The following is a 20,036-nucleotide window of genomic DNA, read 5'->3' as shown; positions in this document are numbered from 1 at the left end:
TGGAATCGTTTGAGCCCTTCACGACACAGCTGTACAGTCGCCTCCTCTGGGAAGCCTTTCCTCCTTTCCCCAGTTGTTAGTGTTCTTCTCCCACTCTGAAATTTTTTGTTCAACTTGTATATAATTTATATTTATTTATTTGGACACTGATTTGTATTCATGTGTGTGAAGGGAATTATGATTTTATAATCATCGATGTTTGTATGATGACTGTACTAACAGATTAGATTTTTTTCAGAGCTGACTCTTCTAGTTTGTGAGTTAGAGTTCAGCCACACCTTGGACAATGCTCACAGTCACTGGCGTCCTTGTGCCTGCGCACCTTAGGCGAGGTGAATCAAAGATTGTAGAACCTGTTCCTGTCACAGAACTCTCGCCCTGTGACCCACCAAGTCACGAGCCCCAAAGATCTGAACAATGCTGTGTGTTCCCACAGAACTTCAGCACACCTTAGTGATTGCGGTCTGGTCCTAGAAAACCACTCTGGCCCTGGGACCAGTTATCAAAGCCACCTTCCCCTCTCCCTTCCCAGATTTCACCAGGTTGAATTCGGATCAAGGAAAATTTCCAATTTGCAAATCTGTTCCTCAAAATGAAACCAATTAGGGGCAGCTAGGTGTCGAAGTGGATAGAGTACCGACCCTGAAGTCAGGAGGACCTGAGTTCAAATCTGCCCTCAGATCAAACACTTAACACTTACTAGCTGTGTGAGCCTGGGCAAGTCACTTAACCCCAATTGCCTAAAAATCAAAATTAAAAAAAAAATGAAACCAATTAATTAAGCAGCTACCTGATTACTAGCACGTTGTCTCTGGCCTGCTGTTTTCTCATTCTCAGGTTAGAGACAGGCTCAGTAAAATCCTGTTAACATATGTAAAATACTTATTTGTACTTCTTTGTATTTGTATTGTTGGTTTGATAACTTCAGTGTAATTGGTTTCCTTTGCAATCCTTTGTATTTTATCTCTGCATTTAAAAACATTATTCTGAGAAGAAGTACATAGGCTTCAATAGACCTGGGACACACACACACACACCCCCTTAGCCCCAAATATGGAAATGAAAAGCTTTTCATGTTTTTCCAGCCCACAGTACTTTCCAGGGGATTTTGGGGTGGGTGTTGGAGGGAGGGCTGCAGATATCTTACTGCACCTCCTGTGATTCAATTCTCCTTGGATGAAAATCCTGAGGTCAAGATTGTCTACTAAAAAAAAAAAAAGGAGGACGGTCAAAATCATGTGGAAGCACTACAGCCTTCTTGCCTCTTCTCAACCTACCCATTCCCATTCCATGCCTAAATTCCCTGGAGGAATGAGGTCACAGCCCTCTCCAGGGAAAAAAAAAAAGGAAGCCCATGAGGTTAATGGAAACTAAGGAAAAGTAAAATGGCATTCTCTCTTCAGCCCTTTCCACCTAGAAACAGGCCACTCTGATTCCCACCTTTATCACGTCCCAATCCTGGCCTCTCTTGGCTCTCCCTGAGAGTATCTGGCCAAAGTCCAGAAGTCTCTGATTCATTCCACCTATGGCCAATGTCTTTGCTTCTCTCTGGTCCTTGCAGTAGAAGGGAGACTGCCTCTCCTTCCTCATCCCAGGTCTATGATTAAATTCCTTCACAAAACCAACACTGAACCAGGCACAAGGACTCCTAGGATGTGAAGGTCTGTGGATATGGCCATTCAAGAGTTATATGGGAAACAAGGACTAGAGATCAGATTTGTTGTGCAGCAGTCATTTTTCAGTCATGTCTTACTCTTCATGACCCCATATGGGGTTTTCTTGGCAAAGATACTGGAGTGGTTTGCCATTTCCTTCTCCAGTTCATTTTTACAGATGAGGATACAGATGCAACAGATGGGTTGAGACTTGCCCAGGATCACACAGCCAGTGAGTCTCTGAGACTGGATTAGACCTCAGGTCTTCCTGACCCCAGGCCCAGTGCTGTACCCAGATTTTCTGCTCCACCTAGTTGTCCTATATAAATAATAACTATCAAATCTGATGATAAACAGAAAAGAGTTCAGAAAGGGTAATAGAAATAAATTGAAGGTTATTGTTATTATTTTGCCTAAGTAATCATGCACACTTTTTAGACAAATTATAAATGGTTTGTAGTTGATAGGTTTATATATGATTTCTTCATGAGCATCATTTTAGAGTTAGACCCTTAGACACGATCTAGATTCTAGTTCAGTCTCCGTGTTTTACCAATGGGGAACACAGATCTCACTGAGGTTAAATGACTTGAATGAATAAATGAATGAATGAATGGGGGGAAAGCATTAATTAAGCACTTACTATGCATAAAGCTAAAGTACTATGTACCAAGTGCTAAGAACTGGTCACACAAATAGCAAAGTCAGATGGCCCTGCCATCCAGGAGCTCCCGTTCTAGTGGGGGAGACAACACACAGGAAAGATTTTAACTGCAGGGTAGCAACTGCAAAGCAGATGGTGATGCCTCTTCTTTAAGGTCATTTCCACTGAAAAAATCAGATCAGTTTCTGGTGTTGAATCATTAGATGGGGCCAAGAAATTTGGGGAAAGAACTTTCTTTCTGGGGTCTTCAGCAGCTGTGGCTGCATCACTCGCAAGTGCAGTTGCCAGGCTGAGTCTCTACAAGGATGATTTGCCCAAGGTCACTCAGCTCATACGTAAGTAGATTTAAGCCTAGGCTCTTCATGAAAAATATGGCGTTTTCCCACTCAACCACAGAGTGACTTGCCTTAGGTGACACAGGGAATAAGAAGTTGGAAATCTTTTTAAATTTTTGCTTATTTGAATGTTTGATTTTCTGGATGGTTACTAAGTTCATAATTTTTAAAAATGCATTAACAGAAAAAGGAGAAAAAAGCATAAACAACTAGATCATGTGTTATTTTTCCCCTCCTTTTAGGTCTCCTCACCCAGAGAAAAATTTACCATTATAGTCAGCCAGTTAGGCACTTGACTCATCACTAGTGAGGTATTTCTGCAGGAGCGCCTAGAAGGAAACAGTTCACCTCTGAAACGCTAACCCTGCAAACCCAAACCAATGAAGAGAGGAGTTAATGCTCTGTCAGGGCTGTACAGGGGAAAATCTCCAGACCAGCAGTCAGGATTCTAGGCAGCTAGGCGATGCAGTGCATAGAGAACTATCTTGGAGTCAGGAAGAAGTGAGTTCAAATCCAGCCTCAGACACTTACTAGCTGTGTGACCCTGAACAAGTCACTTAACCTCTGTGTACCTCAACTTCCTCAACTGTAAAATGGGGATAATAACAGCACCTACCTCCCAGCGTTGTTGGGAGGTTCCAATGAGATCATATTTATAAGGCACTGTACCAATCAATAAACATGTAAACACCTGCTATTGTCAGGCAGCATGCTAAGCACTGGAGATACAAAAATGCTAGCTATTAATATCACTGATTAACTGTGTGTCCTTGGTCGCATTCCTTTATGTCTTATGCCTCAGTTGCCTCATCTGTAATGTGATCCAACAAATCTTTAACATAGGACCAGAGATTTAGTGCTGGAGGGACCCACAGAGGTCACCTGGTCCAACCCCCTACTCTGGTGAAGCTGAAGGTCAGAGAAGGAAAGTCACCTGTCCAGGGTCACCCAAGGAGTCCACAGTGAACCAGGGACCCCACAACTGGGCTCTTATCCTAAATGTATAGATTTCTACACTTCTATGACAAACACATTGTCAGATTTTCCTAAAGTTTGATTGGAGGAAGGTGTCCCTCCCAAGATCCAGTGTATAGAGAGCTGACTGGATAGAGAATTTGAGTGAAGGGCTCTGGACATCTCAGGGAAAGTAGGTTATATGGGGTGGAGGGGGGTGGGGGGAGGCAGGAAATATACTCTTGGAAGAGCTGGGAAAAACTATGGACAGATGTTGCCTACTCTGCAACTGGCTGAGGGGTGGCTTTGGTGCCCCAAATACCAAGTAATGAATCAGAATTTACAAGTAGCTGTTTAGGTTCTGACAGCCTCTCTCTCCTTTTATCGAACAGCCCTCTTCCTTTCTTAGATTTACTTGGAGATAATGATTCATTCAGAGAATGACAAAAATTCCACGTCTGGCTCTCCAACATGCCCTCGATAAGGGAGAAAGGAGCAGAGGGGGAGTCTCAAAATAAATGCAGCCTGGTGTGTATCTATCTGAGAATCTGCCCTCTCTGGCCAAAAAAACAAAAAAAAATGACACTCACTCGTATCACCATAACAGGAAATAGCCACAGTTCCCCCAGCCTCCAGGGAAGGAAGAACAGACCCAGTCTCCTGCTTCTCCAACTGCTGGGTCTGACTTTCTACCTGGAAACAGCACAAGTCACCAAAAGGAAGGGGCAGGGACCAGTGTAATCCTACCCTGACAAGCAGTCAGAATCCTTCTGCCTCCTTAAATGCTCCCAGCCTGGGCACCTCTCCCAACCTTGAGAGCAAGAGCAGCAGCAGCAGCAATAACAGTAGCAGCAGCAGTAATAGTAGCAGCAGCTGCAGCAGTGATAGTAGCAGGAGCAGTGACAGGAGCAGGAGCAGTGACAGGAGCAGGAGCAGTGACAGTAGCAGCAGCAGTGACAGTAGCAGCAGCAGTGACAGCAGCAGCAGCAGTGACAGTAGCAGCAGCAGTGACAGTAGCAGGAGCAGTGACAGTAGCAGCAGCAGCAGTAATAGTAGCAGCAGCTGCAGCAGTGACAGTAGCAGCAGCAGTGACAGTAGCAGCAGCGGCAGCCCAGTGCTCCTCATGACACACAGTGCACTCTAACAAACCAGCCCTCTCAGTGATCCTCTTACTGTAATGCTTCACGACCCATGCAGCTCTTCTGCCTGAATTAAGGCAGGCTGTCAGGTGACAGCTGACTGTATTCTCTTGCCAACCTCTGAGTATATTCATCAGTACAAGGCAGCTAGGCAGTGCCAGTGGATGGAACTCTGAGTCTGGAAGACCTGAGTTCAAACCCAGTCTCAGACACTTGGGCAAGTGACATAAGTTCTGTTTGCCTCAGTTTCCTCAACCATAAAATGGGGATAATAATAGCACCTTCCTCTGGAGGCTGTTGTGAGGTTTAAATGAGATAATGAGCCATGACTATTAGGTTGTCAGTTAAGGTTCTTTGACGCTCAGTGTGGGTGTGGGTGTGGGTGTGGGTGTGTCTTTATCACAGATGAGTTGATTGTTTTTATTCTAAGTCCTCTGAGGCTTGAGAGGCTGCATGAGATAGGCATAAGTGCATTGATAGGAGACCCTGGATAAGTCACTTAATACCACCTCTCAGTGTCCCTCACTTGTAAAATGAAAGTGTTAAACTAGATGTTCTATAAATTACCTTTCTATTCTAAATCCTATAATTCCATGAGGTGATAGACTAAAATATGCATTAGACAGAATGCTGGACCTGGGGGTCACGAAAAACCTGGGTTTGACGCCAATCCCAGGTAAGCTAGTGACTTCGGGCTCAATCTCCCCATACATGTCCTTCCTTCTCCTGCCTTTGTTCAAGCTGTTTCCTCATGCCTGGGTCTCCCTCTCTTACAACACTCAGCTTCCTTTAAAGCAGTGTGGTCAGATCCAAATAGAAACAGAGCCACTAATCTGTCCGAGGGTATCCCTGTGGCTGAACGTTGACTTAGTTTTTAAATATGTTATCTATGCTCTATTGTATTTTTTTTTTATTTTGTCAACTACTTTTGTGTTACATTTTAATCTGGTTCAACTCCACTAGGGAGCGTTCTGGGCACCAGGAGATTACCTGGCTCAGTCTCTAGTTGTTTACATGTTATCTCCCCCACTAGACTATGAGCTCCTTGAGGGCAGGGACTGTCTTTTGCCTCTCTTTGTATCCCCAGTGCCTGCTACACAGAGGCAGGTCCTTACTACGTGTTTATTGACTAACCGTATAGCATATGTAGAGTTTGAAGCACTACATTAAAGTCAGTTATCATTCTGATTCCATCATTGTCTGCCCAGAGCACATAGTATGGCTCTGGGGTTAGCTGTGAAATCTGAGGGGTCTGAGGCAGCAGGAGGCAGAAGCAGGCATGGTCAGACAAGCAAACATCTAACAGAAGAGAAAACTAAGGCTCAGAAAAATTAGGTGATTAGGCCAGGGTCACACAGCTTTCTACCTCTGGAGCTGGGTCAAGAACCTAGGACTCCTCAGCCCAAGATCAGGGCTTTTTCCATTCCCTAGCTAACAAGAAGGTATGATTTCTAAAAGGCCACAGTTCCAAAGAAGGGTTAGTGAATGGTTTGCAAAGGGAAAATAGCATACTACATGAATACTACTCAATAACTGCATGAAAGATCATTTCAAATCACTAATAAGATAAAAGCAAATTTAAATGCTCTGAGTTTTCACCCAATACCCACAAAATCAGAAAAGGTGACAAAAAGACAGAAACAGTGTTTTAGGAGGTATAGGAAGAAACATACTAACTCGTTGGTGGAGCTATGAATTGAATTGCTCCAACCATTCCGGAAAAAGTTTTGGAATCATGCACCAAAAGTCACAAAACTTTAAATTCCCTTTGACCTAGCAATCCCACTAGTGGGCATACACCCTCAAGGAGGTTAAAGATAAAAACAAATGATACCATATGCATATAACAAAGTACTCCTATTAGCACTTTTTCGGTAGCAAAAATAAATGGAAATAAGGTGAGTGGATGGAATATTGGTAGAGCAGATTGTGACATATGAATACTATTTAATATCATTTTACTTCAAGAAATAACAAATAGAAGGAATTTACAGAAGCATGGGAAGATATACAAACTCATCCAAAGTGAAGTAAGTAGAATCAGGAGAGTGACATTGAAAAAGACATAATCATAAAAATGTAAATGAGTAGAATACTAAAATGCAGAGAAATGATGAGTAATTATAATAATCACTCACCCCCTCCCATCAGGAAAAGATAAAGAATCACCTTTTGTTGGTGAGGGATAAGGGTGCAGAATGTTGGCATACACTGTTAGATAAACCCATGGTACAGGCTGGTTTTGTTTGACTGCTTTTCTTTGTTACTAATAAAGACTCTTTGGAAGAAGATGGTACAGTCATTCAAAATGCATGAAACAAATTGCTTAATTAGTGGCAGACTTAATATGATTTGAAGAATTCTAAAAGTTGCTCTCCCCTGGCCAAAAAAACAACCAAAAACTTTCATCAATTTATTTCATTGCCTGAAATCTCCACTATTAAAGTCATTGCTTTAGGTTCGTCCTCCCTCTCCAGAAGACTCATTAATTATAACCATGTCACTTGGTTGAGGTCAGTGTCAAATTAATCCAACAGCTGTCATTAACACATTAGTATGGATGTGATTATCAGAATAGCTCGATGGCAGATTGTCAAGGCACTAGGTTGACCTTGCACATGTGTTAGCTGTGATGCACTAAGAAATCTTTCTTCCTCCTCCCCACATCCCCTCTTCTGGGCCTGTATCTCAGTATCTTCCTCTTTTTTTGGTAATTTTTTAAATTGTATACTTAAATACAAAATTAGAAAAGAAAAAAACATTGCCATGTACACAGCAGACCATAAGATAGGATTCAAGATAAAACAATAAACTTCCATTTCAAGAAAACCTATATAATAAATACTACACATTGTTTTAAAAACTGCCCAGCTTTTCTTTGCTTTCTTGTTGGTTTTCTTTTGTTCTCTGCTGTGTACTTTTTACTTTATTTTTTCTCCTCTCTTCCTCCTTTCCCTTCATCCTAAAGGTTACAATTTAAACATGGAAACACACACACACACACACACACACACACATATCCATAGCCATATGTGTAAGATTGTGCTACACTTCTTTCCTCCTATCATCTGTTTCTCTGAAGGTAGATATCATCTTCCTCCTAAATCCAAGTCTTTCCATGTTTTTCTAAATCAACCAGCTCATCATTTCCTATACCATAGCAATATTTCTTTCTGGATTCAAACAGCATCTTCCTTCACAGGATCTTTGAGGTTAACTTGGGTATTTATAATGGTAAGAATGACTTGGTTGATCAGAACTGTTCTTAAAACGATACTGTTGTTACTATACAGAATGTTCTCTTGGTTTTGCTCATTTCACTCTTCATTATTTCATGAAAGTCTCTCCATGCTTTTCTAAAGTCACTGAGCTCATCATTTCTTACAGCAGAGTAATATTCCATCATGAACATACACCACAATTTGTTAGCCATTCTCCAATTGACAGACATTCCCACAATTTCAAATTCTTTGTCAGCACAAAGAGAGTTGCTATAAATATTTTAGAACATCTAGGTTCTTTTTCATTTTCCCTCTTGGGAAACAGACCTAATAGTGGAATGGCCAGGTCAAAGGGTAGAGGCGATTTAGTAACTCTTTGGGCATAATTCCAAATCTCACTCCAAAATGAATGGATCAGCTCACAGATTCACCAGCAATGAATTAAGGTCCCAATTCTTCCACATCCTCTCCAACATTTGTCACTTTCCCTTTCTATCATTTTAGCCAATCTGATAGGTATAATATGCTATCACAAAGTTGTTTTAATTTGCATTTCTCTAATCTATAATGATTTAGAGCATTTTATATGACTAGAAATTGTTTTGATTTCTTCATCAGAGAACTGCCTGGTCATATCATTGACCATTTCTCAAATTGGGAATGACTCACATTGTTATAGATTTGACAAAGTTCTTTATATATTTGAAATATGAGACCTTTATCTGAGGAAACTATCTACAAAAATTTTTTCCCAGTTTTCTGCTTTCCTTCTGATCTTGGCTATATTTGTTTTATTTGTACAAAACCCTTTTAAATTTAATATAATAAAAATGATCTATTTTACATCTCACAACACTCTCTATCTCATTTGTTCATAAATTGTTCACCTGTCCATAAGTCTGACAGGTAATGTGTTCCATGTTCTTCAAATTTTCTTGTGATATCTCCCTTTATATCTAGGTCATGTATCTATTTTGACCTTATCTTGGTAAATGGTTTAGGATACTGGTCTATGCCCAATTTCTGCCAGACTGCTTTCCAGCTTTCCCAACAAGTTTTACCAAATAATGCGTTCTTGTCCCAAAAACTTCAGTCTCTACACTTCTCAAACACTGGGTAGCTATATTTGTTTGCTGATATGTCTACTCTATTCTACTGATCTACCTTCCTATTTTTTTAGCCAGTATCAGATAGTTTTTCATAATTACTGCTTTATAATATAATTTAAGATCTGGTACTGCTAAACCTCCTTCCTTTACATTTTTTCCCCATTAGTTCCTGTGATATTCTTGACCTTTTGTTCTTCCAAATGAATTTTGTTAGGGGCAGCTAGGTGGTAAAGTGCATAGAGAACCAGCCCTGGATTCAGGAGGACCTGAGTTCAAATGCGGCCTCAGACATATAACACTTACTAGCTATGTGACCCTGGGCAAGTCACTTAACCCTGTTGCCTAGCCAAAAAAAACCCAAAACCAAATGAATTTTATCGTTTTTTTCTAGCACCATAAAATAATTTTTTGGTAATTTAATTGGGATGACATTGAATATATAGATTAATTTTGGTGAAATTGATATTTTATTATATTGGCCCTGCCTACCCACAAACAATTAATATTTTTGTATATCAGTGTGAATGGTGACGATGAAAATGGCCCTGTGTACCTTTAGAGGGTAAATTGCTGACAAGGGAGATAGACCCACACTCAGTCATAATGTGCCCAAGCCTTCTGGGGCAGGGTAGGGGCGCCTGTTACTCACAGTCCAGAATGACTTGGGCTGCTCGGTAGAGCTGCAGTCGGTACAGGAGGTCCAGGAGCTGCTGCACTGTGGCCTGCCTCATCCCCCACCACCACAGCAGCTCCCGCGTGATGCTGATACCTTGGATTCTCTCCATGGACTTGATCTTCCTCAGCTGGGTCTGGTCGGTCATCACATAAGAGGCTAAACAGCAAACAGAGAGCATTCCCAGTTAGCCAGGCCCCCGGGAGGCAGAATGGCCTTTATCTGGATCTCCACACAGGGCTGATCTTACCAGACATAAACTAAGTAGTTGCCTGCTTGGCACACTATAGAGAGCTATGTAAGCTACCCCTCTTATCTCCTTCCCACTCAATGCCTCCTTTCCCCAGTCCACCAGATTGCCACAGAGCCCAGAATGATACCGTTTGGATTTAGTTCTCGGGTTAAGCTACTAGGTCTCTAGGAGATGCATGGTAAAATGCAAATCTGTTATCCCCCACTGCTGGTGCTTTCCCTTGGAGACTTCTTTCCGTTTAGACTGTGCATGTCTTACATACACTTAGTTATTTGCATGGCGTTTCCCTTATTAGAATGGGAGCTCCTTGAGGGAAGAGAGAATTTTTTTGTCTTTCTTTGCATCCCCAGGGCTTAGTACAGTGCCCATAGCTCCCTTTTATGTGCTGTTTTCCCCCTTAGAATGTAAACTCCTTCAGGGTAGAGAATTTTTGTTAACTTAGCACAGTAATAAACTCTTAATAAATGTTGGTTGGATATTTGTAATGGGTTTGTGTTTCTTGCCTTCTCAATGAATGGGTAAGGAAGGGGGGAGAGGGAGATCATTCCAAACTCAAAATTAAAATAAAATGAATTAAAATAAAAATGATTTTTAAAAAATACTGGTTGATTAATTGATTGCATCCTCAGAGCTTAGCATAGGAAGCAATTAATAAATGCTCATCTAATGACAGACTGGAGGATCAACACATTAACATATGACAACATCCAGCATGGATGAAAAACTTCAAGCTTAAGCTGTCAGCACATGGTAGGGGGAGGAAAGAAGGAAGAGAAAGGAGGCAAGGAGGGAAGTAATAGGAGAAAGAAAGATCTAAAATGTGGAAGAGGTATATTCTGTGGAACACTATAAGTCATACTCAAGGAAAGAAAGAGAAAGAGAGAGAGAGAGAGAGAGAGAGAGAGAGAGAGAGAGAGAGAGAGAGAGAGAGATCTAAAATATGAAAGAGGTATTCTCTGTGGAACATTATAAATCATATTTCAAGAAAGAAAGAAAGAAAGAGAAAAGATAGAAAGAAAAAGAAAGAAATGTATTTTGCCTCCCACCAACTTTGAAGTTTATCAAATTAATGGTCTGTTGCATTTCACCAACAGCCTGTGGTTTTCTCTTTCTGGGAACTTTCTATACCCAAACCAAATACAACTGGTTTTAGAGAGTTGCCAGAGGCCCACTAAGGTTAGGTCCTTAGCCAAGGTCACAGCTTTGACTGGGGATTGATTACGTAAGTTTTAGGAAAAATATTAAACAGACCTAGAAGGAAGACTCTTTTACTTGGACACAGAAGATTGTCCCAGTTTGAGGGAAAAAAACCTGGAGCTTCTAGGGAATCATTATCATCATCATTTATATAGTGCTTACAAAGTTTGGAAAGATGTCTGGATATATTCTCTAAATGGATCCTCATAACATCCCTGAGAAGTAAACACTTTTAGATAGGATTATCTCCACTTTACAGAGGAGAAAAAGAGCAGCTTTAGGAGTCAGAGGTCCTGGATTCAAATCCTGCCAGTGACTCTTACTGAATGTCTTAGGCAAGTTGCCTAGGTCTCTCTACTCAGTTTCCTCATCTTATGGTGATGAACTGCTCTACATTTTTAAGAATGTTATAAGGGAGGGGGACAGCTGGGTGGCAGAATGGATAGAGCTCCAGTGTTGGAGTCAGGAGGACCCGAGTTCAAATGTAGCCTCAGACACTTGACAATTACTAACTGTGTGAACCGGGGCAAGTCACTTAACCCTGATTGCCTCACCCTGCCCCCCCAAAAATTGCTATAAGGACAGTGAAGGTAAAAATGATTACCATGCATTTACAAGTATGACATAATATTATACTATTCTATATATTAAACTATACACACTATACTACACTATAATATATTAAAACACCAATGAGAATGTGATTGTGTCCAATTATAAACTTGGCAGAGGCGCTGCCCCCTTAAAAATAACATCTTCAGGAAAGAAGATTTAGGGAAGGCCGAGGGGCAGCTAGGTGGTGCAGTGGATAGAGCTCTGGACTTGAGTCAGGAGGACCTGAGTTCAAATCCAGCCTCAGACACTTGATACTTACTAGCTGTGTGACCCTGGGCAAGTCACTTAATCCTGACTGCCTCGCCCAAAAAAAAAAAAAGAAGAAGAAGAGGGAAGGCCGACCTACACGTGGACATTGGGCACTAAAGTAAATGAAACAGCCATGGCTTCTGACTCTAAGGAATATATCATTGGAGAGAGATGCATTGTTTCATAGAGATCATCTGTATAGGGGAAGCGGTGGGCAGCGGTAAAGCCTGATGAACTTGAGAGTCAAGATCAAGGTTAGAATCCTGGCTTTTGACATGACATACCAGTTAATTTCTTTAAAGCTCAGTTTCCACATTTGCAAAGTAGCTCTGTGGGTGTGTGTGTGTGTGTGTGTGTGTGTGTGTGTGTGTGTGTGTGTGTGTTTAGAGTAAAAGGTCAGGAAGCATAAAGCTGGAGTCAGGAAGACTTTGCTTCTAGTCCCACTTCTAACAGATCCCATCTGGGTAAGCCTAGGCAAGACACTCACCCTCTTAGTGCCCCCAGATAAACTCTGTTAAGATAATAAACCTCGGAGCAGAAGGCTGATCTGCATTGATAAAGGAGTTTTCACACTGGGAGTTCCCCACACTAACAAAATCCTAGGTCCAGCCCAAATATTTGCATGACCTACCTCAGATTATGATAATCAAATGAAAAAATGTAATTAACAGCACCATGAAAATAAAGCACTATGTGACCCCTGCTCATATCAAAGTGATGACTCCCCCCACCATGCAGACTGCAATCCTTCCATTCTATGTGTTTCAGAGTAGGACCTTAATAAGTGCTTACTGATTGATGAAACCACAAAGATAAATTTATCAAGCATTTATGCTGTATGTATATTTATGAGATCAGAGAATTTAGATTTGGATGGAACTTCCAAGATTACCTAGGCAGCAATCACTGCCTCATTTTATGTCTTATTTTATCCTAGACTTAAAACATCAAATAAAATGATCATTTACATATACTTAGGAAAGGAGGATCACACATGAAACTGCAAATCTCCATTCCAGTTTGTGCTTCTGTTAAATATAATAAAATACAACATGTAATTTCTAAAGCAATCCTACTTACTTGGCTTTTTTTTTCCTGTTCTCTTTTGTGAATTTTCTGTGAAACTGGGCATAGACCAACATCTTACACCCTATACCAAGATGAAGTCAAAATGGGTACATAATTTAGATATAAAGACTGATACTATAAGCAAACTAAGAGAGCAAGGAATAGTTTACCTAGCAGATCTATGGAGAAGGGAAGAATTTATGACCAAACAAGAGATAGAAAACATTATAAAATTCAAAATGGATGACTTTGGTTACATTAAATTGAAAAGTTTTTGCACAAAGCCAATCCAACCAAGATTAGAAGGGAAGCAGAAAACTGGGAAACAATTTTTACAGCCAGTATCTCTGATAAAGGCCTCATTTCTAAAATATATAGAGAACTGAATCAAATTTATAAGAATATAAGCCATTCCCCAATTGATAAATGGTCTAAGGATAAGAACAGGAAGTTGTCAGATGAAGAAATTAAAACTATTTATAGTCACATGAAAAAATGCTCTAAATCACTACTGATTAGAGAAATGCAAATCAAAATGACTCTGAGGTACCACATCACATCTATCAGATTAGCTAACATGACAAAACAGAAGAATGATAAATATTGGAGAAGATGTGGGAAAATTGGAACACTAATGCATTGTTGGTAGAATTGTGAACTGATCCAACCAGAGAACAATTTGGAACTATGCCCAAAGGGCTATAAAATGGCAAACACCCTTTGACCTAGCAATACCACTTATAGGGCTGTATATCCCAAAGAGAACATACAAACAGGAGAAGGATCCACGTGTACAAAAATATTTATAGCAGCTCTTTTTGTGGTGGCCAAGAATTGGAAATTGAGGGGAGGCTGAACAAGTTGTGGTATATGGAATACTATTGTGCTATAAGAAATGATGAGCAGGCAGACTTCAGAAAAACCTGGAAAGACTTATATGAACTGATGCTGAGTGAAGTGAACAGAACCAGGAGAACATTGTGCCCAGTAACATCCACATTGTTCAGTGACTGACTTTGATCTCAGTAATGCAAGGCTCTAAGACAACTCCAAAAGTCTCACAATGGAAAATGCTATCCACATCCAGAGAAAGAACTTTGGAGTCTGAATGCAGTTGGAAGCATACTATTTGCTCTCCTTTTCTTTTATTGTTTTGCTTTTTCTTTCTCATGGTTCCTTCCTCCCATTAGTTCTAATTCTTCTTTACAATATGACTAATGTGAAAATACGTTTAATATGAATGTATAAGTAGAGCCTATATCAGATTGCATGCTGTCTTGGGGAGGGAGGAAGAGAGGGAGGAGGAGAAAATTTAAAACTAGGAAGTGAATGTTGAAAACTAAAACTAAAAATAAATTATTTTTTAAAAAACTACTCCAATGACCCTCTCTTCTTTATTTTCTTAATGATAATTTGATCCCCCTCTCCTTACCACTTCCCCCTCCCCTATAAAATAAAAGAAATGAGAGATTTGGACTCAATGACCTCTAAGGGTCCCTCTCATTCTAAATCTATGACTCTGTGATCCCAATTCAGTGTCCCTTTCTAATTCACCAAATTTCCTCTTTGCACACTCAAGGATCCTGAGTTCCCCTATCTTTAGCACAAGGACTGAGAGATTGTAACTCTTCTGCACGGCCCTCTACATCACCAGCTGGGTGGCACACTGCATGGACACACTGGATCTGGGCCTTAGTCTGCATCCTGCCTCAGATACTTATCAACTGTGCGACCCTGGGCAAGCCATGGAACCTCCATCTGCCTCAGTTTCCTCATCTGTAAAATGGGTCTCATAACAGCATCTACCTCCTTGGCTTGTGATGAGGATAAAACTAGACAAAGTGCTATACAAATACTAGCTATTAAAAGTCTAATTGGGAAGTCAGTCCTTTTTTAATGGTCTCACTGGTAGTAAATAGAAGAACCAGAATTCTAATTCAGGGCCTCCCCATGACTGACTCTGCTTTTGTCTGTGTTTTTGTTCCAAGTCAACCTTGCTACCACCACCACCACCACCACCACCACCACAGACCATTACTCTCTTCATTAAAAACTTGCTCTCAACGAAGTACATTGAAAATTGATTCCTACTGAGGAAAAAACTACTAAAAACAGTTCAATGCATGTCCCGTCTTCATGAAAATGGTATTTGAACAGAAGATAAAGTCTTATTTTGGGCATAGGGAGATGGGGAGTTAGGGACTTCTTCATGCCCCTGAAGTCACGCCAGCCTGGAAAGTGGTCTGTATCAGAAAAGGAGTCCATGCTGAGGGAGGCTGATGCTGGCTGGCCCTAGGTTGTCAGTAACTTTTGTAGCTGCCACATTCACCCTTCCTCAGGCACCAAATGTCCCCAGGAGGGATGGGGAAACAATTCAGAGCACAGGAAGGGGAAATGATGTGCGAAGAATCACAGTTTACTGGCTTCGCCACCTGAGTCAGAGACGTTCCCAGACACCATCCTGTTTGTGGAAATTTATCATACCATCATCACAAGGCTGAATGAAATCTGCCCACAATAAAGACAAAGGGACCTCAAGAGGAGCACAGTGTGTCCTGGACTGAACTTCCACATGCCCAGAGTCTCCGGATTTCTTTTAGTCCACCTCCCTCCCCAACCTATGGAAGAAGTGAAGCATTAAGGACAGAGCTCTAGTCACAGGATACTGGAGATAAGGGGGTTAGGACTGACTCTATGAATTCATGATAGGACCTTGTTTGAGCCTCCAGCACAGTTCTCTGAAAAGCAGAGGGTTCACACTCGAGGCTTTCTAAGGGCCCTTTCAATTACAAGGGTGAGATGGGAGAAGTTGGTAAATCACCCAAAGAAAGTACTTTATTTCCTGAGAATGAGAGAAATCTCAAGGGAGGCTAGAAGTAGGTGGGCGATAATGAGCTCCTGAGGGAAGGGTCAAGTTATTTTTACCCTATCCCCAGCACTTAGCACAACTAGCAATTCGCAATGACACATAGGAAGCCCTGAACATTGAAAGTGTCTACTATGGGGTGAGGAGGAGGTTTCCCCCAGCCCCAGCCTGTTACCTTCTAGGAAAATTGTGAATAGAGCCCTAGCTGAGGCTAGGAGCCCAAGACAAAGTTTCACTGAATGTCTCTTTTTCTCATCTATAATATGCAGTGCCCATTCACACTCCTCCCCTCCATAAAGTACACAAATCATAGACTGAGACCTGGAAGTCCCTAAGAACCCATCCCATCTGCCTCCTTGCCTCCCCCTGACACTGAGCCTGGGTGGGGCCCTGTGAGGGCCACGGTAGAAAGGGTTCCACCCTGAGTGGGAGGTTAAGAAACCTTAGAAATCATTTAATCCAAACTCCCTCATTGAACAACCAAAAGAATATACGAAGCCCGTTCTATGTGGCAAACATAGATGAGAAAGATACTTCTATTCCACCTCTGACATACACTGGTGTGACCTTGGATGAGGTCCTCAAACCTCTTCAGGCCTCTGTTTCCTAGCCTGTAAAATGAAGGGGGTTAGAGTAGATGGCCTCTAAGGTCGCCTCTCACTTAGAATCTGTGATCCAAGGAGGCCAAAGGTTTATTGACCTTGTTCAACATCCCTGGTTCATAGAGTCTGGATTCCATCCCCACTCAGACCAAATCCAACGCCCTTTCAGCAATTCACCAAAAACAGCCCAGATCCCAAGAGATGCTTACCTCTTTAAATGATAAACTCTTTTCACTCCAATGACACAGACAAGCATCCAAACCTCTGAGCAAGAATGGGAGAGTGCCAAATGTGCCTGTTTGCAAAGACCCCTCCTGCCCCACTCCCTCATTGTGCAGCCTTGCAGAGGTCACCCAGTCTAGTTAGTACAAAACAACCCTTCCAAAACAGATATTCCACCTCTTACACAGCTTAATTCTTTGCTGTCGTCGTTGTTGTTGTTGTTCACTTCTTTCAATTGTGACCCCATTTGGGGTTTTCTTGGCAAAGATACTGGAGTGGTTTGCCGTTTCCTTCTCCAGCTCACTTTACAGATGAAGAAACTGAGGCAAACAGGGTTAAGTGACTTGCCCAGGGTCACGCAACTAGTAATTATCTGAGAAAAGATCTGAACTCAGGCAGATGAGTTGTCTTGACTCCAGGCCCAGCACTCTATCCACTGTTCACCTACCTGCCCTGATTCAAACTGATACACTTAATACTCTGGATAACCTTGTTTATATCCACACTCCAAAACACCATGTAATAAATGGTATATCCAGTAGGCAGAAAGGAAGGACTTTTCTTGGGTATTTTTTTTTTGAGGGGAAGGCATCAAGTGTCTACATCTTCACCAGGTCCTTAGATGCTTTTCTCTTGTAAGGCTGTGATTCATTTCCCCAGCACCCTCAGACCTAATTCATTTCCTAGCATCCTTGGAGAGACAGCACAGAGAAGGGCACACTTATGGTGCCTTCCTGATGGACAAGAGGAGCAGTATATTATATACCATCATTCCCTTTCCTTCCAATCAGCACCACAATTACAAAGAGCAGGCAGACCTACTAACCAATTTTTCAGCACCTAGCGCCAAGAAATATGCCTAGTAACTAATACCAGAAGACTATTACCCCATGACACATCTTTTTCGAGATTCTAGATTCTACAAAATCACTAGACCTATGATTTTACCAAGCAGGGAATGCCCAGAGGGGGAAATTCCCACTACCAATGGAAGTTGGCACCTTCCCTTCAACTTATAGTCTGTGAGAAATTAATGATAATATCAGCTAGTATTTACATAAAGGCTTGTAAAGCACTTAACCTATAATATCTCATTTAAACCTACACCAGCCCTGTAAGGTAGATGCTATTATTGCCATCCCCATTTTAGAGATGGGCAAATTGAGAAAAAGTTAAGTGACGTGTGCAAAAGTCATACAGCTCGGTAGGAAGTGTTTAAAGTAAGTTTTGAGGGGCAGCTAGGTGGCACAGTGGATAGAGCACTGGCCCTGAAGTCAGGAGGACCTGAGTTCAAATCTGGCCTCAGACCAAACACCTGACACTTACTAGTTGTGTGACCCTGGGCAAGTCACTTAACCCCAATTGCCTAAAAAAAAAATAAAAATAAAGTAAGCTTTGAACTCAGGTCTTCTCCACTATGGCACAAAGGTGCCTAGGTTAAATGGTAAGACAGCAAGTATGGGCAGTGAGACTTGTACCTAGATTTTCCTGACTCTGGGTCAGCTCTCTAACATGGTTCTTTGCCTCCATGGCTATGTTCATTAGACAAGTTAATAAATCACAGAATGTAAGAGGAGACAGAAAAAACCGTCTGGTCTAACTTCCTCATATTAAAGGAGCAAAAGCTAAGGATCCAGATCTCAACTACCATTCTGAAGTTTTGTCTATTATACTGTGTTATATGGAACAAGCTAAAACTATAGCTCAAAAGCAAAAGGTAGAATAGTACTTAAATACGAAAAAAGAGAGCTTATAGAGGGCAGTGGCAAGTGATCTGAGTCACAAAGTCAGAGGACCTGAGTTCAAATCACAGTTCTGCTATGGACTATCTGTGTAACCTTGGAGAAAATTCTATCTCCTCTCTTGGCCTCAGATTCCTCATTTTCCCCCTCTATGAAGGCTTCCATTTCCCTCTCTGTGAAATGAAAGGGTCAGCCTAGATTATCACTATGAACTCTTTCAACTCTAAATCCTGTGCTCCCTGAGGGAGATAGGTCACGGCTGTTGGATGAGTCCATCCCCTATAAGCCCACTGTAACCTGTCAGCCCAGCCATTCCTAGGGCTCCAGTCTTCCCAGGGACCCCAGATCCCCTTGACAATGCTCTCACCAAATTGCATCCAGTCCCATTCATTCAGGCTGTCCATCTTGTGGCAGAAGTCCTCCAGCACCCAAGAAGGAAGCTGATAGATATATTGGGAAGTCCTAGGGCTCCGGAGAGCAGGTGAGGGTGGCAGCAGAGGTGCCTGCAAGGCCATTTTCCGTACTTCCAGTAGTTTACAGGCTGCTATGATCAAGGCTCTTTCCTCTCCCGAGCCATCAGCCTGCTGGGACCTCAGATCTGTTCTCTTCTCCCAGAAGAAGCAACTGAGCAACTCTTGAGCTAATGCAACCCCTCCTTGTGGGGGAGGAACCCAAACAAGGTGTCCCCTTTGTTAACAGCAAGGCACTGGGCTTTCTGTGTTCTGGTCCTGGTTCCCACTTGTCAACAGGATGTCTGCTAGGCTAATTTTCAGCCCAGTATGAGTCAGAAAGTGCTGACATCAAGCTTCTACACTCAGGGGAGGAGTCCCAGGGGGCAACTAGCTGCAATTTTCCGGGAAGTTGGGCTGAGCTGAGCTAGGGTGGGGTGAGCTGGACTGAGCAACACTGCCACCAAGCTGTATGTAAGAGCCATAACACAACATTCTAGCCAAGGGCTCACTGCCTTCCAAAAATAAATAAATAAATAAAAACTTGAACCCAAAAGATGGAAGGAATCAGAGATGAGGGCAGAGCCCTGAGATTTATTACTACTTACTAATTAGACTACTTACTAGCTGGGAAACTGCACAAATCATATGACTTCTTGAGGCTTCAAATTCCTTTACTCTCAAGCCAGGTTATTATTAACCCACTATGGCCTCAGTTTTGAGGAAATGGCTGGGATAATATAAGTAGAAGTACTTTGAAAAACATAAATCATTATTCAGTCCATGCCTCTCATTTATAGACAATAAAACTGAGGACAAAGAAATTGAGTGATTTTTCCCAACGACAAAACTAATTAATGGAATACCTGAGGCTGAGTCCAACTGAACAGGGGCTCAGAATCTAGCACTGATTCAGTTTACCCTAAAATGGGATTTATAGAGTTAAAAGGGACCTTATGTATCATTTAACTAGAGCCGTTCATTTTTAACAATGATGAACCTGAAACCAAGGGAAGTTACTTA

At 41.7% G+C, this 20,036-nt stretch overlaps 1 protein-coding gene across 6 annotated transcripts in view; it reads right to left on the bottom strand.

The window, feature by feature from the left end:
* IRAK2 (interleukin 1 receptor associated kinase 2) overlaps nt 1–19,348 on the bottom strand; it is a 49,293-nt gene extending 29,945 nt beyond the window's left edge. For 2 of the 6 annotated variants that reach the window (XM_078152192.1, XM_020981014.2), the window contains exons 1-2: nt 18,932–19,348; nt 9,727–9,909 (exon numbers count right to left, since the gene is read on the bottom strand). In XM_078152192.1, the coding sequence (XP_078008318.1) occupies nt 9,727–9,909; nt 18,932–19,079 (331 nt within the window). In that variant the 5' untranslated portion in view covers nt 19,080–19,348. The remainder of the gene's footprint in view (nt 1–9,726; nt 9,910–18,931) is intronic. The other 4 variants (XM_020981010.2, XM_020981012.2, XM_020981013.2 and 1 more) reach the window with 3 other exon arrangements.
* Nucleotides 19,349–20,036: the final 688 nt, after the last annotated feature.

The sequence above is a fragment of the Phascolarctos cinereus genome, unplaced genomic scaffold (genome assembly GCF_003287225.1).
Source record: "Phascolarctos cinereus isolate Bilbo 61053 unplaced genomic scaffold, phaCin_HiC Scaffold_4;HRSCAF=312, whole genome shotgun sequence".
Classification (NCBI taxonomy): Eukaryota; Metazoa; Chordata; class Mammalia; order Diprotodontia; family Phascolarctidae; genus Phascolarctos; species Phascolarctos cinereus.
This window is presented reverse-complemented; position numbering and strand designations above follow the sequence as displayed.